The following is a 21,760-nucleotide window of genomic DNA, read 5'->3' as shown; positions in this document are numbered from 1 at the left end:
TACAAATTATTTTTTGAAATACCACCTTTTTCTTAAAGCTGACGGGGTATTATTCATATGTATATACATAATAAGTATTTTTTTTGCTGACCTCTTCCCACCCTGGTCATATACGAAAAATGTTCTAGTTCTTCGTTGCCAAATTAGGCCATTACCATATTTGGTTAGTAGATATTTTGGCGCGAAATCTGATCACGTGGTAAAACAGTTGCTTTCAAGTCGAAGCTTTGATCAGGTAACTTCTGGCGTAGAAGAGCTCGAAATTTGGAAAGATCGTCGTATTTAGTGATGGCTTTAGACAATGAACAGTATCTACGTCAACTCCAGAGAGAGTATCTTGACTTCTTGGATGACGATGTGAGTAAAGAGTTCATTTTTTTTATGAAATCCTACGTGTAGTCCAGGTGAGCGAACGAGTTTGTCTCGCACATGCATGGTGAACGCACCATTGATTTCCATTTGGATGTCCTTGGATTTCAGGCGGTCAAGACTTTTTACTTTAAGCAATTAATTTATCAATGTTAGCTTGTCATTTCTTCAATAGAGTTTGCCAACATCTATTCCGATTAACATTCGTTTATGTCAAATCACATGTTAACTTCCCGGGAAAATTTAATTCTTGTACACGGCTTATTTGCATGATTTTCACTAACAATATTTCTGGTCGACCACCATCGTGGAGTTTATTGTGAAACTTTTGTATGAAAACGGCAGTTATACCAAAATATCCGTAGACCATTAGCACAAAGAATCTTTTTTTCTGAAGCTGGCTTTTGATAATGTTTTCTATTACTTTTGAACATGAGTGCATATTCCCTTCTTGCAGGAGGATCAAGGAATTTATCATGGCAAAGTTCGTGACATGATCAGCAGAAATGAGTGCAGATTGATTGTTAACATAAACGATCTGAGGAGGAAAAACGAGAAAAGAGCAGTGGAGTGAGTGTAGACATTACTTAAGGCTTCTCGATTTAATTTGAACGAAAACTCATGATAGCGAAAAATGTGTTGCTGCGAAGGTGAGGTCGAGACACTTGTTAGATGAGATATTTTTTGTGTTGTGATAGCTTATGTTAAGGTCCTTAACACTTTACCTCTCATGAGTGATTAAGATGGAATTTTTCGTTACATCATCAACACAATGTCAAGCAATCAGGTTAAGAGTATAAAGAACATATCAATTGAGGGATTATTAGTTGATCCAATACCAAATTCTCCAAACTCACACGACAAGAATTGTTCTGCAGACAGTGAGGAGAATTACTGATGAGATCTTGGGAGCATAAGGGCTAAATTAAATCTCCAAAGGCTCAAACGGTACTCTCATAGTTATCTCCTAAAACACACAATAACAACAAAGTGTTTTCTTTTTTTTCTTTTTTCAGAATTCTCAACAATTCCTTTGAGGAGTTAATTGCATTCCAGGTATTTCTTTGCAATTTTTGTTTTTAATATTATTCAATCCTCTTCTAATATCAACACACAGATTGAAATAAATTGATATATTATTTGATAAACCCTTTAAATAACTCGCAGAGGTGATAAACATACAACTTCTCCCAATAATATCCATACATTATCCAGCAAAAAGGTGTTGAGAATACTCAAACTTATCATGAAGATCTAACACCAAATTCTCATAATGTATTTACAAGGAAATATTTAGTCGCTAGAAGAGAGAATTAACCAGATCTTGGGAGTTAAAGAGTAATGAATTGCATTTTCCCTCTTTAGAATGCACTCAAGGAGTTTGTGAGCTCTGCAGATACAGCTTACAGCAAGAAAAATGAAGAGTTCTTCATTGGATTTGATGGAAGGTGATTTTATTGATGAATTTTTGTTTAGGGTCTATTTTCACCTTCACTTATCTCCTTTGTGCAAAATGTAGTGGTAGGCCATATTAGTTAAACTGCATTTCTGTGCTTTTGTAGCTTTGGTGCTAAGCATGTGACTCCCAGGTCGCTGTCAGCTCGCTTTATTGGAAACATGGTCTGTGTAGAGGGAATTGTCACCAAATGTAAGATAAGTGTTAATTACAGACATTTTGAACTATTCAGAGTTTCAGGGTATTTTTCGGTGCACACAGCAACTGTATCATATCCATGCAAAAAGTTTAGGGTGGTGCTTATCGCAAAAGTATGCCTGTCAACACCTCAAGAAATGTTTAGAGAATATTATAGAGAACATGCATAATGATGTTAGGGAGTAAAGAGTTAATGTGTTTAATTTGAGCTGATTTTAGCTGGGTTTTGTCAGCTTTCAGACTATCAAGAAGGTAACTAGAGGTGTTGTAGTATTGATTTGTTTTTTCTATCTTTTCTATCTTTTTCAGGTTCGCTTGTGAGGCCTAAAGTTGTGCGCAGTGTTCATTACTGCCCCCAGACCAAGAAAACTTTGGTTCGCCGGTACACAGATCTGACATCTCTGGATGCCTTCCCAACAAGTTCAGTCTATCCAACAAAGGTAACCTTTTATAATCACGGGTTTATTACGAATCAACTTAACGGCCTGCTCCTAGTTGGCTTGTTAGCTCAATTGGTAGAGCGCTGCCCTAGTAACGCAGAGGTCAGTGGTTCGAATCCCGTACAGGCCTGATTTTTGTCAGGTCTGATTTTCGCTGTTGCATAAATAGCACTATCTACTGCGAAGGATCGTGCATCATACATAAAGGTAACCTTTGTCATTCATTAGCTGTTTAACCCTTTAATTTCTGAGAGTGACCAGCATCTACATGTAATTTCTCCTCACAATATCACCCCTAAATCAAACATTAAGGTCACGAGAATAAAGAAAATGATCACTAACTACCAAAGCTCTTGATTGTTAAACAAATTCTCCTTGTCAGCACCTTCAGAAACATTTGGTAAGTTTGTCATCACAGAATGCACCGAATGCAAATATGGCGTCCAATTTGAATTTCCATTGTTCTAGACTGACTAGCCTCGTCTTCACGTGGAAATACAAAAGGATTATTACATGTGTGAGAGGCTAGTCAGTCCAGAACAATGGCAACTCAAATTGGATGCCATATTTGCATTCAGTGTATATTGTTATGTTACACAGTTAGAAAAGTTTAACAGTGTTGCTGCTTCACAGATTATGCAATTTGGATGTGACTTTACCCTGTAGCTTAGTTATCGTGTGTCACAGGGATTTTACTTTTAATCAACATTATTCTTGTGTCCGCAGGATGAAGATGGGAATCCTTTGGAGACTGAGTATGGTTTATCGACCTACAAAGATCACCAGACATTTACAATTCAGGTAAAACTTTAGAAATAAACTATGACCAGTTATCACTCACATGGCTTTAACTGATCCTCTCTTATCGCCATCGAGTTGCAGGTACTGACTCATTTGATCTGGTTCCATCTTTTTTAACCCCTCTCCTGCTAAGATTTCACAACCCATTCTTTTCACTGTCCTTTAGACATTTCTTATAATTTGAGATTTGAGGATCAGGTGTTAAATCAAATAATATCCCCAGGATAATAGTTTTTTCCACTTATCATCTCTCTTTTTTGAGTGGCTTGAGTAGTCCAGTGGTCAGTGCACTGGACTCTGGGTCAGATGGCCGGAGTTCAAGCCCTGGCTGGGGCTTGACGTTGTGTCCTTAAGCAAGACACTTCACTCACATTGCTTTGTCTTCTCGGATAGGACATAAAGCTGGAGGTCCCGTCTCCTGCACTTATCAATTAGTTAATTTTGGCTGGGGACGTTAAAGAACCCACATCACGAGATTACATTGATGTGGTCTGGCCTGTTTACTGGCAATGGGGGGATGGGGCATCTGTAAAATTTCTCCTTTATTAATTGTAAACTACTGCCAGCATAGAAATCGATATATATGTATATAGGGATTAAACTTGGTGTCTGTGAAACAGTGCTCGATACAAATAGTAGAGTGGGTATAATGTGTGGTAGTCGAATTAAAATCCCCTGATGAGTGGGCAACCACAAAACAGGTCTGTAGGGATGCATATGTAGTTGTTTTTTTCTGACTACCACACATTATATATGTATATATATATTTGTTTTTCAAAGTTTATGAACCCTTGGCCACTGAGGTGACCAACATTTAATTTCTCCTTACAATATCACCCCTAACATTACGAGAAAAAAGGAAATGATCACTAACTAAGAAGCTCTTGATTGTTAAACAAATTCTCCTTGTCAGCTTCTTAGGAAATGTATAGAGAACAGTATGGAGAATATGCAGACTGATGTAAGAGTGTAAAGGTTTAATATTAAAGGGAGAAATAATTTGGCTCGTGTGCTCTTTGAAGTGAAAGAGTGAACCTGAATAGAATCAAGGGTGAAAGTTTCTAAAGAAACTGTGGTGCTGCGTCGGTGGGGGTAACAAAGGGATATCAATTTGGTGATATCAATTAAGTTGAAATTGTAAATTGGCCACTGTAAGGAGTTGAGAAGCTGACATTTTGAATGTTAGCCCTTCATCAGAGCTCTGACAAAGGGCTAACTCTTGAAATGTCAGTATGAATAGAATTAGTCTGGTACAGTTTGTCAGCTCTACTTTAGTCAAGTTGTGTGTCTGTATTGACATTAATTTTTTATGAAGGAAGCTTGTATTATTTCACACAGGAAATGCCTGAGAAAGCCCCAGCAGGACAGCTTCCTCGCTCAGTGGACATCATTTCTGATAACGACCTGGTAGATAAGTGCAAGGTATTTTCATATCCCTCTAATGTCATCTGCACTTTGTGAGAATGATTTGGGAAAGCTTCAATTTTCAAGGTCTAAGCTTGGTTTTGTTTACCCTAGCCTGGTGACAGAGTACAAGTTGTTGGAATGTATCGCTGCCTTCCATCCAAGAGAGCTGGATTTACTCCAGGAACATTTAGGTAGTAATAATGCCTCATTTCCTTTAAATAAACAACAAATCTTCAGTGCAAAGAATGAATGACTTTACTTTGTTGTAGAATTTAAGAGCTATTTCTGTTTTATTTTCCTGACAGAACTGTTCTTATATCTAACCACATTCATGTGTTGAGTAAGGAAATTGCCCCAAATTTTTCTGCTGCTGATGTGTCCAACATCAAGAAGTTCAGTCGCCGCAAGAAGGTTTGGAAACATTTGTAAAGTAAAATATTTGGCCCTCGCACTTATTTTTTGTAGTTAGAGATAATTTGTTTATAATAGTTATCATTTTTTCTCTACATCTTTTTCTCAGGATGTGTTTGATATTCTTGCCCAGTCCTTAGCTCCATCTATTCATGGACATGAGTACATTAAAAGAGCAGTGTTATGTCTATTGTTGGGAGGAACAGAGAAAGTCCTGGAAAATGGCACAAGACTGAGAGGGTACATGTGGCATATGCCCACTTGTTCTCTAGTAGATTTTTTTTTAAATTGAGTATGATTAATTGTAGACAACATTTTTTCTATTCTGGTTTTTTGAATGTGAGCAGCTTCAAGGTGTAACTGTTGTTTTTTGTGTTTTCCTGACCATTCTTACTTTAAATATATTTTGTGGTCAAAATTATGAAGAACATTTTCCTCCTTAATTTTTGTAGGGACATTAATGTTCTGTTAATTGGTGATCCATCTACTGCTAAGTCTCAGATGTTGAGGTAAGGGAAAAAACTCATAAATATTTTTATTAAATTTTTTAGCCGTTCATTCATTTATCAATTCAAATCTGAGAGTGTAATTAAGGTTTGCTTGTTCTTGGCGACATATTTGTTGGGACAATTGCTGCCTTTCAGTTTTGGTCTCTGAGCTGCCGTGTACAATCTGGCAATTGACATCTTGGGGCTAAAAGAGCCAGAGAACAGGACAGGGGGTGTTCCAAATTGGTGTCTAGCTGTGTTGGAGAAGCCACTCAACAGTTCTACTTCATAAATGTCCAGGATTGAATGAAACTCTTTTTTCTTTTGAATGCACGAATGTAGCCCAGTTCTGACAAGTATCTCTGTGTCATTGCTTAGATGAATTATAATGGGAATTAATCAAATTTGTTTCACCAAGGTATGTCCTCCACTCTGCCCCCCGTGCCATTCCAACTACTGGGCGTGGCTCATCAGGAGTTGGTTTGACTGCAGCTGTTACTACAGACCCTGAAACAGGTAAAACAGGTTGTGCACTGTATTTAATCCAGTTCTTTCCAAATTGGTGACTGTCTCTTGAAATGTCTTGCATTTGGTTTTGAAGGAGCTACACTTGAAAACAACAAAAAAATTAGGCAGAATTTTTTCAAGATGTACAAATGTTGACATATCTCTCTTAAAGAACTGCAGCCATAACTTGGAGAAAACATCTGAGTTTCAAGTAGTTTCTCACATCCCCTTTTTTTGAGAATTTTCCGGGAAGTAACTAGCATGACTGTATGAAATTTATTTTTTAGGTGAGCGCCGATTGGAAGCAGGAGCCATGGTGCTTGCTGACAGAGGAGTTGTCTGCATTGATGAGTTTGACAAGGTAAAATTATTATTTCTGTCATATGAATAATTACATATTCTTTGTGAAACAATTAATTTTTTTTTAAATATCAGGTGGTTTAGAATGTTTAGAAAAATAAATTGTCAAATGAAGGCAATATGGTTTAACTAATGTGATGTACCATTAATTTCAAATTAAATTTTGAAAACTGTTTTTCTTCAATCTACAGATGAGTGATCTTGATCGCACAGCCATACATGAAGTCATGGAACAGGGAAGAGTCACTATTTCAAAGGCTGGGATCCATGCCAAGCTTAATGCTCGCTGTTCTGTTCTTGCAGCTGCTAACCCAGTTTATGGCAGGGTAAGAGAGCTGTTATAAACTGACAAACAGACAGATGCAATTACTGTCTGACTGAAAGACTCTCTTACTGATGGACTAACAGACTGACAAACTGACAGATACAATTACTGTCTGACTGAAAGACTCTCTTACTGATGGACTAACAGACTGACTGGTTGGCTAACTGACGAACAAACAGACAGATGCAATTACTGTCTGACTGAAAGACTCTCTTACTGATGGACTAACAGATGGACTGGCTGGCTAACTGACTGTCTGGCAGACTGACAAACTGAAAGAGACTGACTGACAGACTTTTCGACTGACTCACTGACAGGCAGATGCAATTACTGTCTGACTGAAAGACTCTCTTACTGATGGACTAACAGACTGACAAACTGACAGATACAATTACTGTCTGACTGAAAGACTCTCTTACTGATGGACTAACAGACTGACTGGGTGGCTAACTGACTGACAAACAGACAGATGCAATTACTGTCTGACTGAAAGACTCTCTTACTGATGGACTAACAGACTGACTGGTTGGCTAACTGACCAACAAACAGACAGATGCAATTACTGTCTGACTGAAAGACTCTCTTACTGATGGACTAACAGACTGACTGGTTGGCTAACTGACCAACAAACAGACAGATGCAATTACTGTCTGACTGAAAGACTCTCTTACTGATGGACTAACAGACTGACTGGCTGGCTAACTGACTGACAGACTGACAAACAGACAGATGCAATTTCTGTCTGACTGAAAGACTCTCTTACTGATGGACTAACAGACTGACTGGTTGGCTAACTGACCAACAAACAGACGGATGCAATTACTGTCTGACTGAAAGACTCTCTTACTGATGGACTAACAGACTGACTGGCAGACAGACAGACTGACTGACTGAATGGTGGACTTGTATTTCATTACTTTTTTTCTTTATTTCTTTCCTTCATTCAGTATGATGAGTACAAGAACCCAATGGACAATATTGGAATGCAGGATTCTCTTCTGTCTCGTTTTGATTTGTTATTCATTGTACTTGATCAGGTGAGACAATTGTTTTCAAGAATTCTTCTTTGTCTATAAATGTGATCCAAAAACCTTACTATTCTTCTATCAATACATTAATTGTCATAGCAGAATTGGCAAAGAAGAATGACAGAAAGATTTCATTTGAGGAAAGAGTTTTGTGTCAATGAATCATGTCAATTTTAATGTGGGGTGGGTGGGATTCAATTGTAGGCCACGTCCCCCCCCCCCCCCCCACTCTAGTCAGCTTAGCAGGGTGCTGTTTTCTTCCAGTGGTAAATCACCACATGCAATGCATTTTGTTGCAAACAGCGTACATTGAATGGACACACCAAGAGTATTTGTATTTCCCTCCCTATCTGAAAGCATTCATTTCATGAATTCATCAATCTTTGGTGCAGTTGAACTTTTTCCTACCTCAATGTTAGTTAGAGGAAGGATGTCCTTGTGGTGCTGTAGACAAAATCATTTACCCATTTCACCTGTCTTTACTCTTAGATGGATCCTGAAAATGACCGTAAAATTTCTGACCATGTGCTGAGGATGCATCGATACAGAAAACCAGGCGAACAAGAAGGGGAAGGTGCGTACTGTCAGGAAAACTTTCTGCTAGCAGTAGCGATTGATTTTTGTGGAATAGTCACTGGGGCTAGAATAGCCTATTTTCAAGGTTTGACAGATCACCTTTGATGGGGATAGAGGGGGAACAATTCCCCATTTCAAAAATGAGTGGGGGAGTGGGTCGAGTATGCTGCGCAAGTTTGTCTGGGATCGTTACTCGGGACACAAATCTTCAGTGAACAAAGATTTGTGTTCCGAGTAACGATCCCAGACAAACTTGCGCGGCCTGGTTAGCTCAATGGATAGAGCGCCAGACTGTTGTGCGGGAGGTCGAGGGTTCAAGCCCCAGCCGGACCAACACTCGGGGTCTTAAAATAATTGAGAAGAATATGCTACCTTTCTATAACATCCAGAAATGGTTAGACATTCTAGTCTTCTCGAATAGGGACGAATAAATGGAGGTCTCGTCTCCTGCAGGGTTAGGGGCAGGAGACGTTGATTTCCCACGCACGAGATTACTGTGTGATGGATGTCCTCCCCTGGGGTGGGATGGGTGGTTAACAGGACCCCCATTGATACCAGTGTTTACTACACTGAAGGGGCTATCCTGTATAAATATAGATGTCTGTCTGTCTGGCAAACTCGACCCACTCCCCCACTCGTTTTTGAAATGGGGAATCCCCTCCCTCCAGTGCTTCTCTCCCTTACATGTACCTCCAGTGTTTACTCTTGACTTCCCCTTTCATCACAAAACACTGCAGATCTTTGAATTAATGTAGTTCTCTCTCTCTCCTCTTAACAGTCCCCTTTTCTTGCCTTTTCTCTCCTCAGTCCCCTGCTTGTCCTCTTCTGCTCCTCTGCCCCTTGCACCAGAGAGTCCACAGCCTCAATGAAAGTATCTTTTTTAATTGTGATTTGTTGCGATTTTTCTTTAAGCTTTACCATTTGGAGTAACAGCAGAGACTCTAGCGACACAAGACCCAGAGGCAGAGGATGAGGAGACAGACACGCCCATTTACGAGAAGTATGATGCAATGTTGCATGGGCAGCGAAAGGATCGCAAGTAAGTTGACTTACAGTATACCTCTGGAAAGCCCTCTATTATCATTGTCACACTGCAAAGTTTTGAAAACAAATGGGTATTTGACAAAAATATGTTTTTTTTTACATTGAGATACTATGAAATGATATGAATTTTGTTCTTGCTTTTGTCTTCCAGGGAAAGATATGTGTCAATGGCATTTATGAAGAAATATATTCATGTGGCCAAAGGCATCAAGGTTAGCAGAAACCATACTCCAACGAAATAATTATGCTGTCATGTTTGATAATAGATATATATATACAGTAGACTGTAGAATTGAGCAACAACACATCCATAGAGTGGTTCTTTGTCTACTGTGGTTAGGTTTGAGTGGAATTTGGAGCGTTAGGTTTTGGAAGGAAAGAAGGGAAACAGTTGGACCTGGAGAAACACCTTAAGAGATGAAGGGTGAAAAGCAGCAACAAATAAATGTGATGTCAAATGTGGGAATTGGAACCCTCACTTCTGTTGAAGGGGATGATGGCTCCAGCCACTTTGTCATCCTTTCTCTTCCTTCTCTAAATTCTTTTGCGGTGACCTTTTTTGAAGCAAGTCAACTGCTGATAAAGTGTAAGATCTAAGTGTTAGAGCGGAATTTTTTTTTTCTCATATGTTGCTTTTTATTTTCTGAATTAGCCTCGCCTGACTAAACAAGCCGCTGACAAGATTTCAAATAGCTACTCAGCACTGAGAGATCAAGAAAACGTTGGAAATGAGACGGCAAAGGTATGCGGCGTGTTGAAAAATGAGGGTAGAATAAATGAATTGCTCCGTTATGCATTGCTTTGTTTGCATTTTCTGATCGATACCACACTTCTTCAGGTGGCATTTCTCTGTCTCCCGACCCCGTATTTTAGAGTAAACATTTTTTATCGCATTTTATATATACCCGTCGCAAGTGCACATCTTTCTTTCTTTTGGGTACTAGATAATTTTATTTTGCAAGATCTAGAAAGCAGGTTCTCAACAACCCAGTTGGAACACGTTGCAACCAACGACTAATTTACGACGTCTCTGGAAGCAAGGAACCAAACATAATCAAACAACTTAACCGCCCGATGGCAACTATCCAATTACGAGTGGCGTAGGCAACTTGAGCCTCATAACACTTCACATAGTAGCAAAAATAATCCGTCATTTATTACGCACTAGACGTATTGCATTCGATTGAGCAACTCTTCGTTTGTTCATGATGATGACTTCTCAGGTTGAAACAGTCGATTACTGATGATGCTGGCTTATTTTACTACCCTACACCTATTTACACCTCGTGAGAAAAAAGGGCAGCTCATTAGTGCCGGATCAACAATAAGATCACCCCTGATGTAGGCACTGTTCAGGAGTGTCGAAACGTTGGGTTCATGAATTGTAATTTCCCGGTTGCATTCATTAAATCATCAAACCAGAGTAGCATCAAACCATGTCTGATTGTCTAACTGGTTGCTTAGTGAACTTTAATATGCCCTGTCGATTTACATTCGCAGCACGCTACTTTTTCCTGAAATTCGTTCTTGAATTTCACAGAAAATCCATTTTTTATTCCCGCTGATTTGTAGAAGTTGTTTCATTGCATGACGTTTTCTCCACAGACAATGCCCGTTACTGCACGAACTCTCGAAACAATGATTCGTTTGGCCACAGCACACGCTAAAGCAAGAATGAGTAAGACTATTGAGGAGGTTAGTATTGTTTCAGTAATCTATGTTAATTCCACTTACACGAGTTAAGTTTAAGATTATTAGATTCGCCGACAGGTACTGGGACACCGCAACAGCTTGCGCCAATTACTGCGGGCCCAGTAAACCCACCCATCCCACTTCAGGGGAGGACATCCACCACACAGTTATCTCGTGAGTGGGAATGAACGTCTCCTGCATGAAGACGTATTTTGAAAAATTAAACTTGTGTGGTTTGTTTTTTTTTTTTCAAGGACGATGCTAATGCTGCGATAGATATGGTGTCGTTTGCCTACTTCCACAAGGTAACCGTTGGTAATTGTTTAGGAATAGATATGCTATGCATGCTGGACAATTACAGCATAGGGTTTTTTCCCCACAAGAACTGAAGGCATGCGGGAGAGTAAGGTAGCATTGTTCACTGAGTTTCGTAAAGGCGGCACTAAAGTAATTTTAGTGATCATGATGAAAAGTAGATAATGACCCGAGGATAATTCAATAAAAAGCGAAGTGTTTGAGAAGGGTTGAAAGTAAGTGAACAAGATGCGTTGAAGCTTTTTGTGTCGCGGGTTTCTGAACCAAGAAAAGGGCAAAGTCATATTGACATATTTGACACAAAGTATCACTCGTATCGGTATTACTATTAAATCCACAGTGCTTTCTTTGAATATTATATTTAATCTTCAGATGGTCCTTTCTAATCTGATTTTCGGCTTTTTTTCCAGGTTGAGAAGAGAGAAAAGAAGAAAAGGAAGAAAGATTCTGAGGAGGAATCGGGTGAAGAAGAGGATGAAGAAGACGAACAGGAAGAAGAAAGTCAAACCAGTCAATCACGGCAAAGAACATCCAGAACGTAAGAGCAGTTGAGAAAAAATTAAAAGAAACAAACCCTACAAAGAAGCAGCATGACAGAAAAAAACTCGTTATGTGAAGCACAATTCCAGGACTAACACTCTTCATGTGGCTTTACTTTTCTTCGAGCGCCAACTCTTTCTTTTCGACAAATTTCCTCGAGTTTTATAATGATTGCCTGCTCTTGGTTCATTCAGTGCCTTTGGTTAAATCATTATTTCTTTTTTTTTTTTTTAGTGCAACTAAATCACAAGCCAAGAAACAGAAGGTTGCAAAGAGAGGAAAAGGCGGAGAAGATGGTGACCCGTATGATTTTGACGGCGATGAAGGGGAACAAGAAAGCGGAGGTGAGCTTTCTTGAAAACTTCAGTAACGAACAAAGTTATAACATATTTATCAAATTTTTAACGCTATATTTAATTCTGTACATCTGTATTATGAGTTCTTAGTGGTTAAGTCTTAACTACTCCCGATTATTCATGAAAACTCAAAGGCGACTCTGCTCGCATGGCAGTTACTCTCGCGCGAGGCACGAAACCGAGAGATCTGGGTCCGAGCTTGTAATGTTATCTCGGATGGTAAAGCTTTATGCTATTGTAAGAGCCAGGATGTAAGCCGAGAAAGAGAAGGTTAGACACTGATCGGGTATTGTATACAAAGAGTAAACAACAATTTTTGAGACTCTGAGATCCAGTTGGACGACAACGGTTTTATTGTGATGCGATTTTAACCCTTTCACTGCCATGATCTTGTTAGTAATTCGCCTCACTGCCAGCTGTACAATCCCTTTCATGTTACTTTGCAGAATTTTGAATTGGATCAACTAATAATCCCTTAGTTGATATTTTCCTTAATTCTCCTCACTTGTCTACTTGATATTGTATGGTTATTGTAAGGAGAAATTCTGTCTTGATCACCAATGGGAATTAAAGGGTTAAGGGTCAAGACGCTGCGCTAATCCTTCTCCACTAGAGTCTCTCTTCCGGAAAAAAAAAGTTTCTTTCCATACGTTTCTCAATTGAAAAAAAAACTTTTTTTGGTTGTTGTTGTCTCAGATGTTGTTGAGAAGATGAAACGTCGCCGTTCAGCCAAGACCAGTGACGCTGAAGAAGCCATGGATACAAGTGAAGATAGCACTCCTGTTACTCTTTCGTCTGAAAGGTTAATAATGTTTTATTTTTTATTTTAAAACTACTCCATATGGGTTTGCATATTTTGAAAACCTACCATAAATTTTAAAGTCCTTGCTTTTCCATCCGTTACATTATCCATCTTTAAACATTCTTTGAGCTTTTTTGGTTACCACTGTCCCCCCCCCCCCTCCTCACTTTTTTTTTTTGCTGTCTGTCCCCATATCTTGTAGGTAGTTTTAGCACAAGAAATTATTCAAATATTGCGAAGAAGCTATTTTAACTCCAACCTAACAGGAATGTCTGTTGGCCCGGGTTCAAGTCCTGGCTGGGGCATGACGTTGTGTCCTTAAGAAAGACGCTTCACTCACATTGCTTCGTCTTCTCGGATAAGACGTAAAGCCTTAGGTCCCGTCTCCTGCAGGGTTGGGGGTAGGAGACGTAAATTTCCCATGCACGATATTACTGTGTAGTGGATGTCCTCCCCTGGGTGGGATGGGTGAGAAGGTGAGATCGCTACATGGACTGAAGCGGCTGCCAGAGGCGCCTGATAAAAGTGCTGACATCCGATCTCAACCTTACTATACTGTTAAGCGCGACTGAATATATCCACATAGAAGTCTGCGCTATATATATGTAAATGTAAATATGGAGAGATTTTTCGGTAAATCATTTTCTGTCAAGCGAAATCACTGTGGTGTTCTTTCGTCTTTCACAGCCCTCCACTCCCCCCCCCCCCCTTCCACTGCAGTTTACTCGTCATCAATTTTTTCATCACATCTTTTCAATTTCAGACTCGGTGAATTCAAAGCTGCTTTGTTGAAGGCCTTCTCTTCGGCGCATGCTCAGACTCTAGCTCTGACCACCGTCAAGGAATCTGTGAAACGTGACAAGGCATTCCGTGACGAGGAAATCGAGAGTGCGTTACAGGTCATGCAAGATGCAAATCAAATCATGGTAGCCGAAGACAACGTTTTCCTTATTTGAAAACATTTGTGGGTAGCAATTAACGATCATTGTACGAGAGCAGTTGTAAATTGTGTGTTTTATAAAACCCCCTATAACATTGACCTACTGAGTTTTTTTAGCTGTAGGTAGTTAAAACCGTGTGGTTTTGAAACTGTAGAAGGATTTATTGGGGAGATTGAAAGGTAGCTTCAAGGTCTTTGAATAACGTGATGATGCCCCACATTTCTCTTATTCTTTGTTAGTGAACTTAGGCCAATTTACGGAACTAAAAAGATTTATGAACAATTAGCCTAACTTGTAACAATAATGTTATCAGGAACGCAGTAGGGCCCCTCCCTTTCGAAAGTCTCTCCCATTGAAGTCGTAGCAATTGAAAATGGTTACGGTTGCCTACCACGGGGAGTCAGATTAAAATACAGTGAAAACGTTCTCTGGCCAAAAGTTTTAGAAAACATAAGCTTTCGGCTGTCGATCTACGGCCTTCCACGGATAAAACATGAGATGTGAATAAGTAAAATATATACAAAAACATGGTGGTAAGTGATATAAACAAAAAGCATGGTGATAAGAAGAACAATGAAAGTAAAAATATGAAAAAGGTGGTTATTGTTTAAAAAGAATGCTATACTGATTTGGGATCGGCTTAGAGTTAAAACCAGTCCCTGTTATCTGATTATGTTGCATTAGATTGAAAGTGTTAATGACTTGTTTCGTTTTCATGGTTGCTTTTGTACGTTGCAGACGGCTGCCTCCCGCAACTTGTTGCTAGGAAAAATACAAATTTTACATTATTGTTGTTGTATAAGTTTCTGGGTGAAGCAATATATTTGAGCTTCGTTTTGAATTGTTTACGTTTTACTACTTTTTTGAAAATCCAAATCCAGTTAGTACAAAATGCAAGTCGTCTGCTTAAACACTTATGGAAGACGCAAGAATGTTTCCTCGTCGACTGGAAGTATTTAGGTAAATAAGCATTCGACGAAGCAACAGATCTCGATTGAACAAGAGATTTACGATACATCATTGAAGAGAAAGTACGGACGATTGATAATGTTAATTGAACTGAGTGGAGTGCAATTTGGGCGGAAATCATACGCGTGATTTCAAAATCAAACGAGCGCGCAGCGCGAGTTTGATTTGATTTCAGACCAAAATTGCACAGCACGAGGTTCAATTACCACTTTCTTACATCCATTTTGAAATCGCCCAAATACAGGACTTGGTCAATTCGAATATTTTACTGATGCAGTACTGAGTCGGTTTTTAAATAAAAAGAGGAACCGGAAACGCTTTTACATCTTATTTTGTATGCAAAACAGAAAGACTGACGTCATGTGTCAAAAACTCAGTTAAGCGAAAAAGGATGCGATTTAGTAGGTGTTATGTTGAATTAGAACTTGCTTTTTGCTGAATCGCCACGGGTTGTACTAATGAACTGGCAGAAGTGAAATAGGCTAATGTTTACAAACAATTTTGGTGCAAAATTCAGTCGGTAATTTTATGTGGATGTGGACTTAATCCAACCCTTCGACCCTTGAAAGTGATCAACATCTAATTTCTCCGTACAATATCACTCCTGAATCACACATTAACGTCTCGAGAATAAAAGAAATGATCACCAACTAAAAAATACCTTGATTGATTTACAAATCTTCCTTGTCAGCAGCTTCGGAAATTCTAGAGAGCAGTGTAACGTTCTCCTGGGGCCTTGGGCGTGGACTTGGGGGCCTGGACACTACAAGCAATATGGCCAGAGAGTATGCATACTAACGCCAGGGTATACTTTCTTTTGCTCAACCTTCGACGATGAATAAAGGCTGATAGTTTGTAAAGAAACTGTTTGGGGTTGCGTCGATGGGGGTAACGAAATAATTTGGATATATCATGAATTTCACGTCATTCGCTCCGACGAAGGGCTAACGCTCGAAACGTCAGCTTTTGTAATCGTTACGGTGGCCAATTTACCATTTCAACTTTGTTGATATATCCAAATTACTTCGACGATGAGTTTTGTAGCCAAGCCTATTTATCAAACCTGTTGCTCAGGACTGTACATCAGTCTGCACGGAACAAATCCTTATTAAATATTTTAACCATAAACAGAAACGACTTTAATTGGACAGAAAAGGCGTTTTCAGGAAACACCCTTGTAAATTCTTTTATTTACTAAAACAGGCCAAGGCTACGTGTTCAACGAATAAAAAACTGTTACATGATTAGAATTCAAAGTACGAAAAAGCAAACTGCTTTAGGTACGAGATATTAGGGACCTTAAGAAACCACGACGGCGACGGCAACGAGGACGTGGAAAAACAAGAGATCTTATTGGCAGAACAATAGCTCAGCCGGCACGTGCGTTTTGAAACTTTGTACATTTCTTAGCCGTCCTATGCAAAACAACAACGTGAAATCGCCAAAATTTGCGTCGTCTGCGAGCCGAAACCGCGACGGCAAATTATTTTAATTTCCTAATAATTTGAATATATCAACAAAGTTGAAATGGTAAATTGGCCACCGTTACGGTTATAAAAGCTGACGTTTCGAGCGTTAGCCCTTCGTCGGAGCGAATACAGGAATTGTGGGTTGTGTGTGCTTTTAAAGGCAAAAAATGGAGCTACGTGGTTGGTGGGAACATGGCAACGAGAAAAACACGAATAAATTAGTGGAATGAAAAGCGTTTCTTTGATACCTGTGGGATTTAGACTGCCGGTTTGAAAGATGAGCCTTTGTTAAAGAGTTTTGCGGCTTTCCGTGCTACCCGAGTGTAAGGAAAGACCGCAGATTGCCATATGTTGCTTAGAATGATTGGGTAAATTAAAATGTCTAGCGACTGGTTTCGTATCCTTCCGAAGAGGATACACAGGGTTCAACTGGTCAGAAATTAAGGAAGTCCCGCTCGTTTGTTAAAGATCAAGGGCAAAGAAGAGGGAAACCAGAAAGGTCTCCAAAGCAAGCTAGCTATGTCAAGAGCAAATATGACGAGTCTTCGAGCGATTCTGGTTTAAAGAAATCCGAAGATAGTGAGCCTTCTGTCTTAACCCACGACATAAGGGCAAAGAACGACTTCCAAAAGTCAAGATTCCCGTCGATGTTCCATGAATCCCGAACGGTTATGAAACGGAAACAGGGTAAAAAGGGTACGACTTGCAAACAGCAAAAAAACCTCTTCCTTGCTTTTATATCGAGGTAAACTCGAACCAGAAGAATCTAGAGCGATCCCAGGGATTAACCAACTTTCCTATTTTGATGCCCAAAATAAGACTGACTGTTAAAGCTCCACCACCATCGCCATTGAGTGATAGCATAAGTTTGTCACCAACGATAAGCGCTTCGTTTTCCGAAACGTCCCCGATCGTTCCACGAAAAAAGTCATCGTTGAGTAACGAAAGTAATCCGCCGCGAAGACTGACACCTTTTCTTAGTAGATGGGGTGAGGATCGTATTTTTTATCACCGCTATTGGAAGCAGCGTTACGAATGAAAGGGAAAAACATCATTTAGTTGAAGAAGAACAGGAGTAAAGCTCTGTGAAAAATAGTCTTAAAAAAAAAAAAAACAGCCCACCTTCTTAAATGTATTGAGGAATTGACAGTTTGTTTGAACACGACCAGATGTTTAGCTGCAGAATTTTTTTTATTCTGTTCTTCTCAGTAATCATAATTTCTTTACTGTAGCCCAGAAAGTTCCCACTAATGATTATAGAAAAAAGAACTTTCTTCCTGCAACATCAGCACTGACTCATTTTCCAAACCTGTGATGGAAAATGTCAATTTATCGCTGAAAGGGTGTTATATTTGTGTGACACGAAATTTTCTTTGAACAAATTTGCAAGTAAATACATAAAGGTTACAAGATTTAACTGTTAATTTTAATTTGTTGTGAGCTGAAGGATTAATTATTAGATTAAGGGTATATGTTGTTGCTACAATTTATCCATGGCCAAGTTGTTTGAAATTATAAACCACACTAAATCGAAAGTCCTTGAAAAACAAAACTGACACCTGGAAACGGCTTATTTCACCAATACTTACGACAATTAAATTTTCTCACTAATGGAACTGACACCTCAGGTACCGATGTTATTATTATTATTATTTTTTTTTTTTCGGTGTGAGGTCTTTCTGCGAGCTAAAGTTCGGAGGAAAAGAAAAAAAATTAAATGGGAATACTGTCAAAACGAGACTTAAATAATATCTAGAAGCTTTTTTAAGAGCTTTTTTTCACTTTTCTAATTTTAATCTCTTTTAACCTAACTTATAAGCTTTAAACTTGTAGGTGATTTGAAATAGCGCATTAGTTATGCTCTTTAGTTTCAGAGGGTTCTTCTATAATCAATGAGTTGTTTTTCTGAACCTTTTATAATACCTATTGAAACTCTATTTGGTCATAGTGAATTGATGGGTTCAGCCTCCAGAAAGAACTGAATGCACTCGAAGAAAAAAATTGCATTCCTTTTCATATGAACTCATGGATTCCTGTGGCTCTTTCCGAACTTGATTGAACTTGAATTTGTAATGAACTTTCAGAGAGCCTTTTCAATCAATCAATCAATCAATCAATCAACTTTATTTAACGAGGGTAACACGGGACAGTGCTTCAACTGAGAAACTAGTGGCCGCCCTCTATTAATTGTTTTGTCAAACCGGCCATCCTTCCTACATGAATTCATGGGTTCTGTTGCTTCTCCCGAATTAAATTGAACTCGATTTCTAATGAAATTTCAGAGGGTTTTTTAATTGATGAGTTGTTTTGTTAAACCAGCCCACCCGCCTTCCTACATGAACTCATGGGTTCCTGTGGCTTTACCCGAATCAAACTTGATCTAGTAAAGATTTTATACATGCATGGTTAATCAAGTACACTAAAACAGCACACAGTCGATAGCACTTTTTTTTAGATTTGATCGAATCAAAGTTACAGTGATAAAAATATTCTGAGCGCTGATGACGAAAAGGAATCATATGGGGAATGTGTAGACTTAACGCGGTTTGGCTCCCCTACTTCACCTAACCACCAAAAAGATCGAGTGGCCGCGAATTTTTTTTGGAAGCATTTGAAAGGAAATAAACAACGGCAGAGACAAAATCTGACCAAACATAATAAAAGCAACTGAGACGAAGTTTATTGATTGTACGTGCCCTATTTTAGGCGCCCATTGAGTTTCTTTAATTTGTCCTTTTTTCCTGCAAGGACGTAGGTAAAAAGGAAATGTGGCCAAACACCACGGCACAAGTTTCTGTTTATTCAGACATTAGGTCTATTACCCGCTCACTTCATTTTTAGGTAGAGTAACCTATTTATTACTTACTGTATAACTCAAAATGTGTTTCATAGCTCCAAAATTTCCAAGCTAGCTGATGTTGTTCGCGCTCTTCTTGCAGTTCAAAATTCGAAGGTACTCGTCCCTAAAAGCCTTGTTCATCATTCCATAGATCAGTGGATTTGTCGCAGTTGTTATAAAAATCAAGCAATCGTACATCAAATGTGTCCATTTTGGCATAACAATGTCGCAGACATGTAGCGCACCGATTATACAAACTGGAATCCAGAGAAGGAAGTTGACCATGATGATAACGAACACCATTTTTGTAGCATTGATCTCATCAACGCGACACGAAAGTTTATTTTCATTTCCAGGTTGAAACGACGCCTCTACAAGATTTGGACGAACCAGGATCACATGTCTACGAACGACGCGGTAAACCTTGAAGTAACAAAGCAGAACAACGAACAGGGCGACTGCGATGAACGAAATAAAGATTGGCAAAGCAACAGCTCTTTTCATGAGCTTGTTTGTGAAATTAGGCGTGCAGAAAAGATGTGGACCAAATTTAAAACGGGCGTCCATTACATACATCATTCCGATGTCTAAACAAGCACAAATAACGAGAGAGGAGATCGTGGTTACGAGTGTAAATCGCTTGGTGAAGATCTTTCTGTAGCGGATGGGTCTCACAACGCGAAAATATCGATTGATGGCAGTCACTGACACGATTGTCAAAGAAAAACTCGCCCACACTTGTATCACGTGGCCTTGAAGCTGGCATGTGACGTCACCGTAAAGCCAGAGACCTTTCATGGAAGCGCCCAAAGTTAAAGGTATGCACGTGATCGTAACGAACAAATCAGAAATTGCCAAGCTCAAAATGTAGCAGTGAGTAATTTTCCGAAGACCCCTGTTTCTTAAAATGGCAGCAATGACAAACGCATTTCCAATAATTGCTGCGATGTTGATGATAAGAAACATGAACGATTCCACGCAAACTAACAACATTGAACGATCTGTCATGGCTGTACTCGCCAACGCTCGTATTCTCCAAAATGTGATAAAAAACTATAATAAGTTAACAGCGAATAAATGTTCGATTAGTTAACAAGACAGAGAAGCCTCTTAAGTTTCACTCCTCTCTCCCAAAATGCCTCACCTCTTAAAATTCGGTCCAGTGCAGTTCGTTTTAGCGAAAGCGACACGAATGTGGAGATGACTGAGTTTGTTCGAGTTTTTGTTTTCTACCTGCCCATATGCCTAGCTTCCTTGACAGCGAACGTCAGGCGGATCTGTCATCGATAAAGAAAAAGCATGAAACTTGTCCTCATAAGTACTTGTAGTGTCGCTTTCTATTTCTCTGTTTTGTAGGTGAAAAAAGCACTTCTAGCTAAACGTAGGTCTACAGCTTCTTGAGAAGAAAGGACGATAGAAGCATTCTAATCTTTCTAAGGACAGATTTTCAGCCATGTAATTTGGAACACCGTGTCTCGTTTCTCTAAAATCAAATAATTCTTTGTTGAATAAACCGAATGTTCCATACTGCAAAGTTTGCTCATGTCAGAGAAAAAACACCTTTTTTGTAATTTGCATGAGAATTGACGCATTTTCTTAACGCTAAAAGCTCAATTTAAGCCTTATAATTTAATAATTTTAATTAAAAAGCTTACGACGTGAATATCGAATAAACCACCAAGTTGTGCTCTTTGCACACACACACACACACACACACACACACACAATAAAATTGAAGTGCTTCCTCACCAGGGTTCTGGTTAATTACCTCTAAAGCTTTTCTCTGACCATAGATTACAGTTGTAGACTGTTTTTTCAACTCATCCAGGAGAACATTTTGGTGTGAAAAGTACTTAACTTCAAAATAGAAATGAGACAACTCTCGGGAAGGAAGTTTACTTTTGCTTCCATTTGGACATTTATCAGAACCGGATGTCAATATTCGGTTTCCATAAAAAGTATAACTAGTTTAGCATTACTTTTGAATTGCAACTGTTACTGTCAGAAAAATACTACATGTAAGATTCATTGGAGAGACGACACGACACGAATAATGAATTTTTTTTTTTTTTTTTTGTTAACAGTTACACAAAATTTTATTTCAGCCGAGAATAGACTTGATTGAATTTTGTCGAACGAAAGCAATTTTAATTAAAAGTTACGATGGCAGCGAAAATTTATTCATCGGTAATAATATCCTTTCGTTTGCTTGATAAACGCCGTGAATTCGTTTGTTTGATAAAGGTCGTGAAATATATTTCCAAAGTTTGATGGAACACAGAAAACAATGCATCGAGGGAAAAAAGGTAATTGCTAAGAATATTCACAGATATCAATTGCGTCAAACAGCAAGATAGCGAGAAATGTCTTCTTTGAACGTTGATTGGAGTGAGCATCAGCAACAAAGAAACTTATTGATAGAGCGAT

At 38.9% G+C, this 21,760-nt stretch overlaps 2 protein-coding genes across 2 annotated transcripts; one reads left to right on the top strand and one right to left on the bottom strand.

Moving 5' to 3' along the window:
* Positions 1-201: 201 nt before the first annotated feature.
* LOC111341566 (DNA replication licensing factor MCM3) lies at positions 202-15,340 on the top strand. The gene is made up of 26 exons (XM_022948556.2): positions 202-357; positions 827-939; positions 1,386-1,425; positions 1,735-1,817; positions 1,932-2,017; positions 2,333-2,463; positions 3,190-3,264; positions 4,603-4,686; positions 4,783-4,862; positions 4,977-5,082; positions 5,192-5,322; positions 5,535-5,591; positions 5,989-6,086; positions 6,365-6,438; positions 6,629-6,763; positions 7,710-7,799; positions 8,280-8,364; positions 9,279-9,405; positions 9,562-9,622; positions 10,063-10,152; positions 11,016-11,105; positions 11,357-11,407; positions 11,828-11,955; positions 12,192-12,301; positions 13,010-13,115; positions 13,879-15,340. Exons 1-26 carry the CDS (start codon positions 289-291, stop codon positions 14,069-14,071), a joined length of 2,493 nt encoding a protein of 830 aa, XP_022804291.2. The 5' UTR covers positions 202-288; the 3' UTR covers positions 14,072-15,340.
* Positions 15,341-18,595: 3,255 nt separating this feature from the next.
* On the bottom strand, positions 18,596-21,737 carry LOC111341571 (melatonin receptor type 1C-like). The gene is made up of 2 exons (XM_088750572.1): positions 20,478-21,737; positions 18,596-20,386 (listed from the first exon to the last, which is right to left on the bottom strand). The coding sequence occupies exon 2, from the start codon at positions 20,339-20,341 to the stop codon at positions 19,403-19,405; it is 939 nt and encodes a 312-aa protein (XP_088606698.1). The 5' UTR covers positions 20,342-20,386; positions 20,478-21,737; the 3' UTR covers positions 18,596-19,402.
* Between the last annotated feature and the right edge of the window lie 23 nt (positions 21,738-21,760).

This window comes from Stylophora pistillata, chromosome 2, assembly GCF_964205215.1.
Source record: "Stylophora pistillata chromosome 2, jaStyPist1.2, whole genome shotgun sequence".
Classification (NCBI taxonomy): Eukaryota; Metazoa; Cnidaria; class Anthozoa; order Scleractinia; family Pocilloporidae; genus Stylophora; species Stylophora pistillata.
This window is presented reverse-complemented; position numbering and strand designations above follow the sequence as displayed.

Coding starts and splice junctions, on each gene's coding strand:
- LOC111341566 (XM_022948556.2), top strand. CDS start 289: ATGGCTTTAGACAATGAACAGTATCTACGTCAACTCCAGAGAGAGTAT. Junction 5,083..5,191: donor AGTTCAGTCGCCGCAAGAAG/GTTTGGAAACAT, acceptor TCTTTTTCTCAG/GATGTGTTTGATATTCTTGC. Junction 11,956..12,191: donor CGGCAAAGAACATCCAGAAC/GTAAGAGCAGTT, acceptor TTTTTTTTTTAG/TGCAACTAAATCACAAGCCA.
- LOC111341571 (XM_088750572.1), bottom strand. CDS start 20,341: ATGACAGATCGTTCAATGTTGTTAGTTTGCGTGGAATCGTTCATGTTT.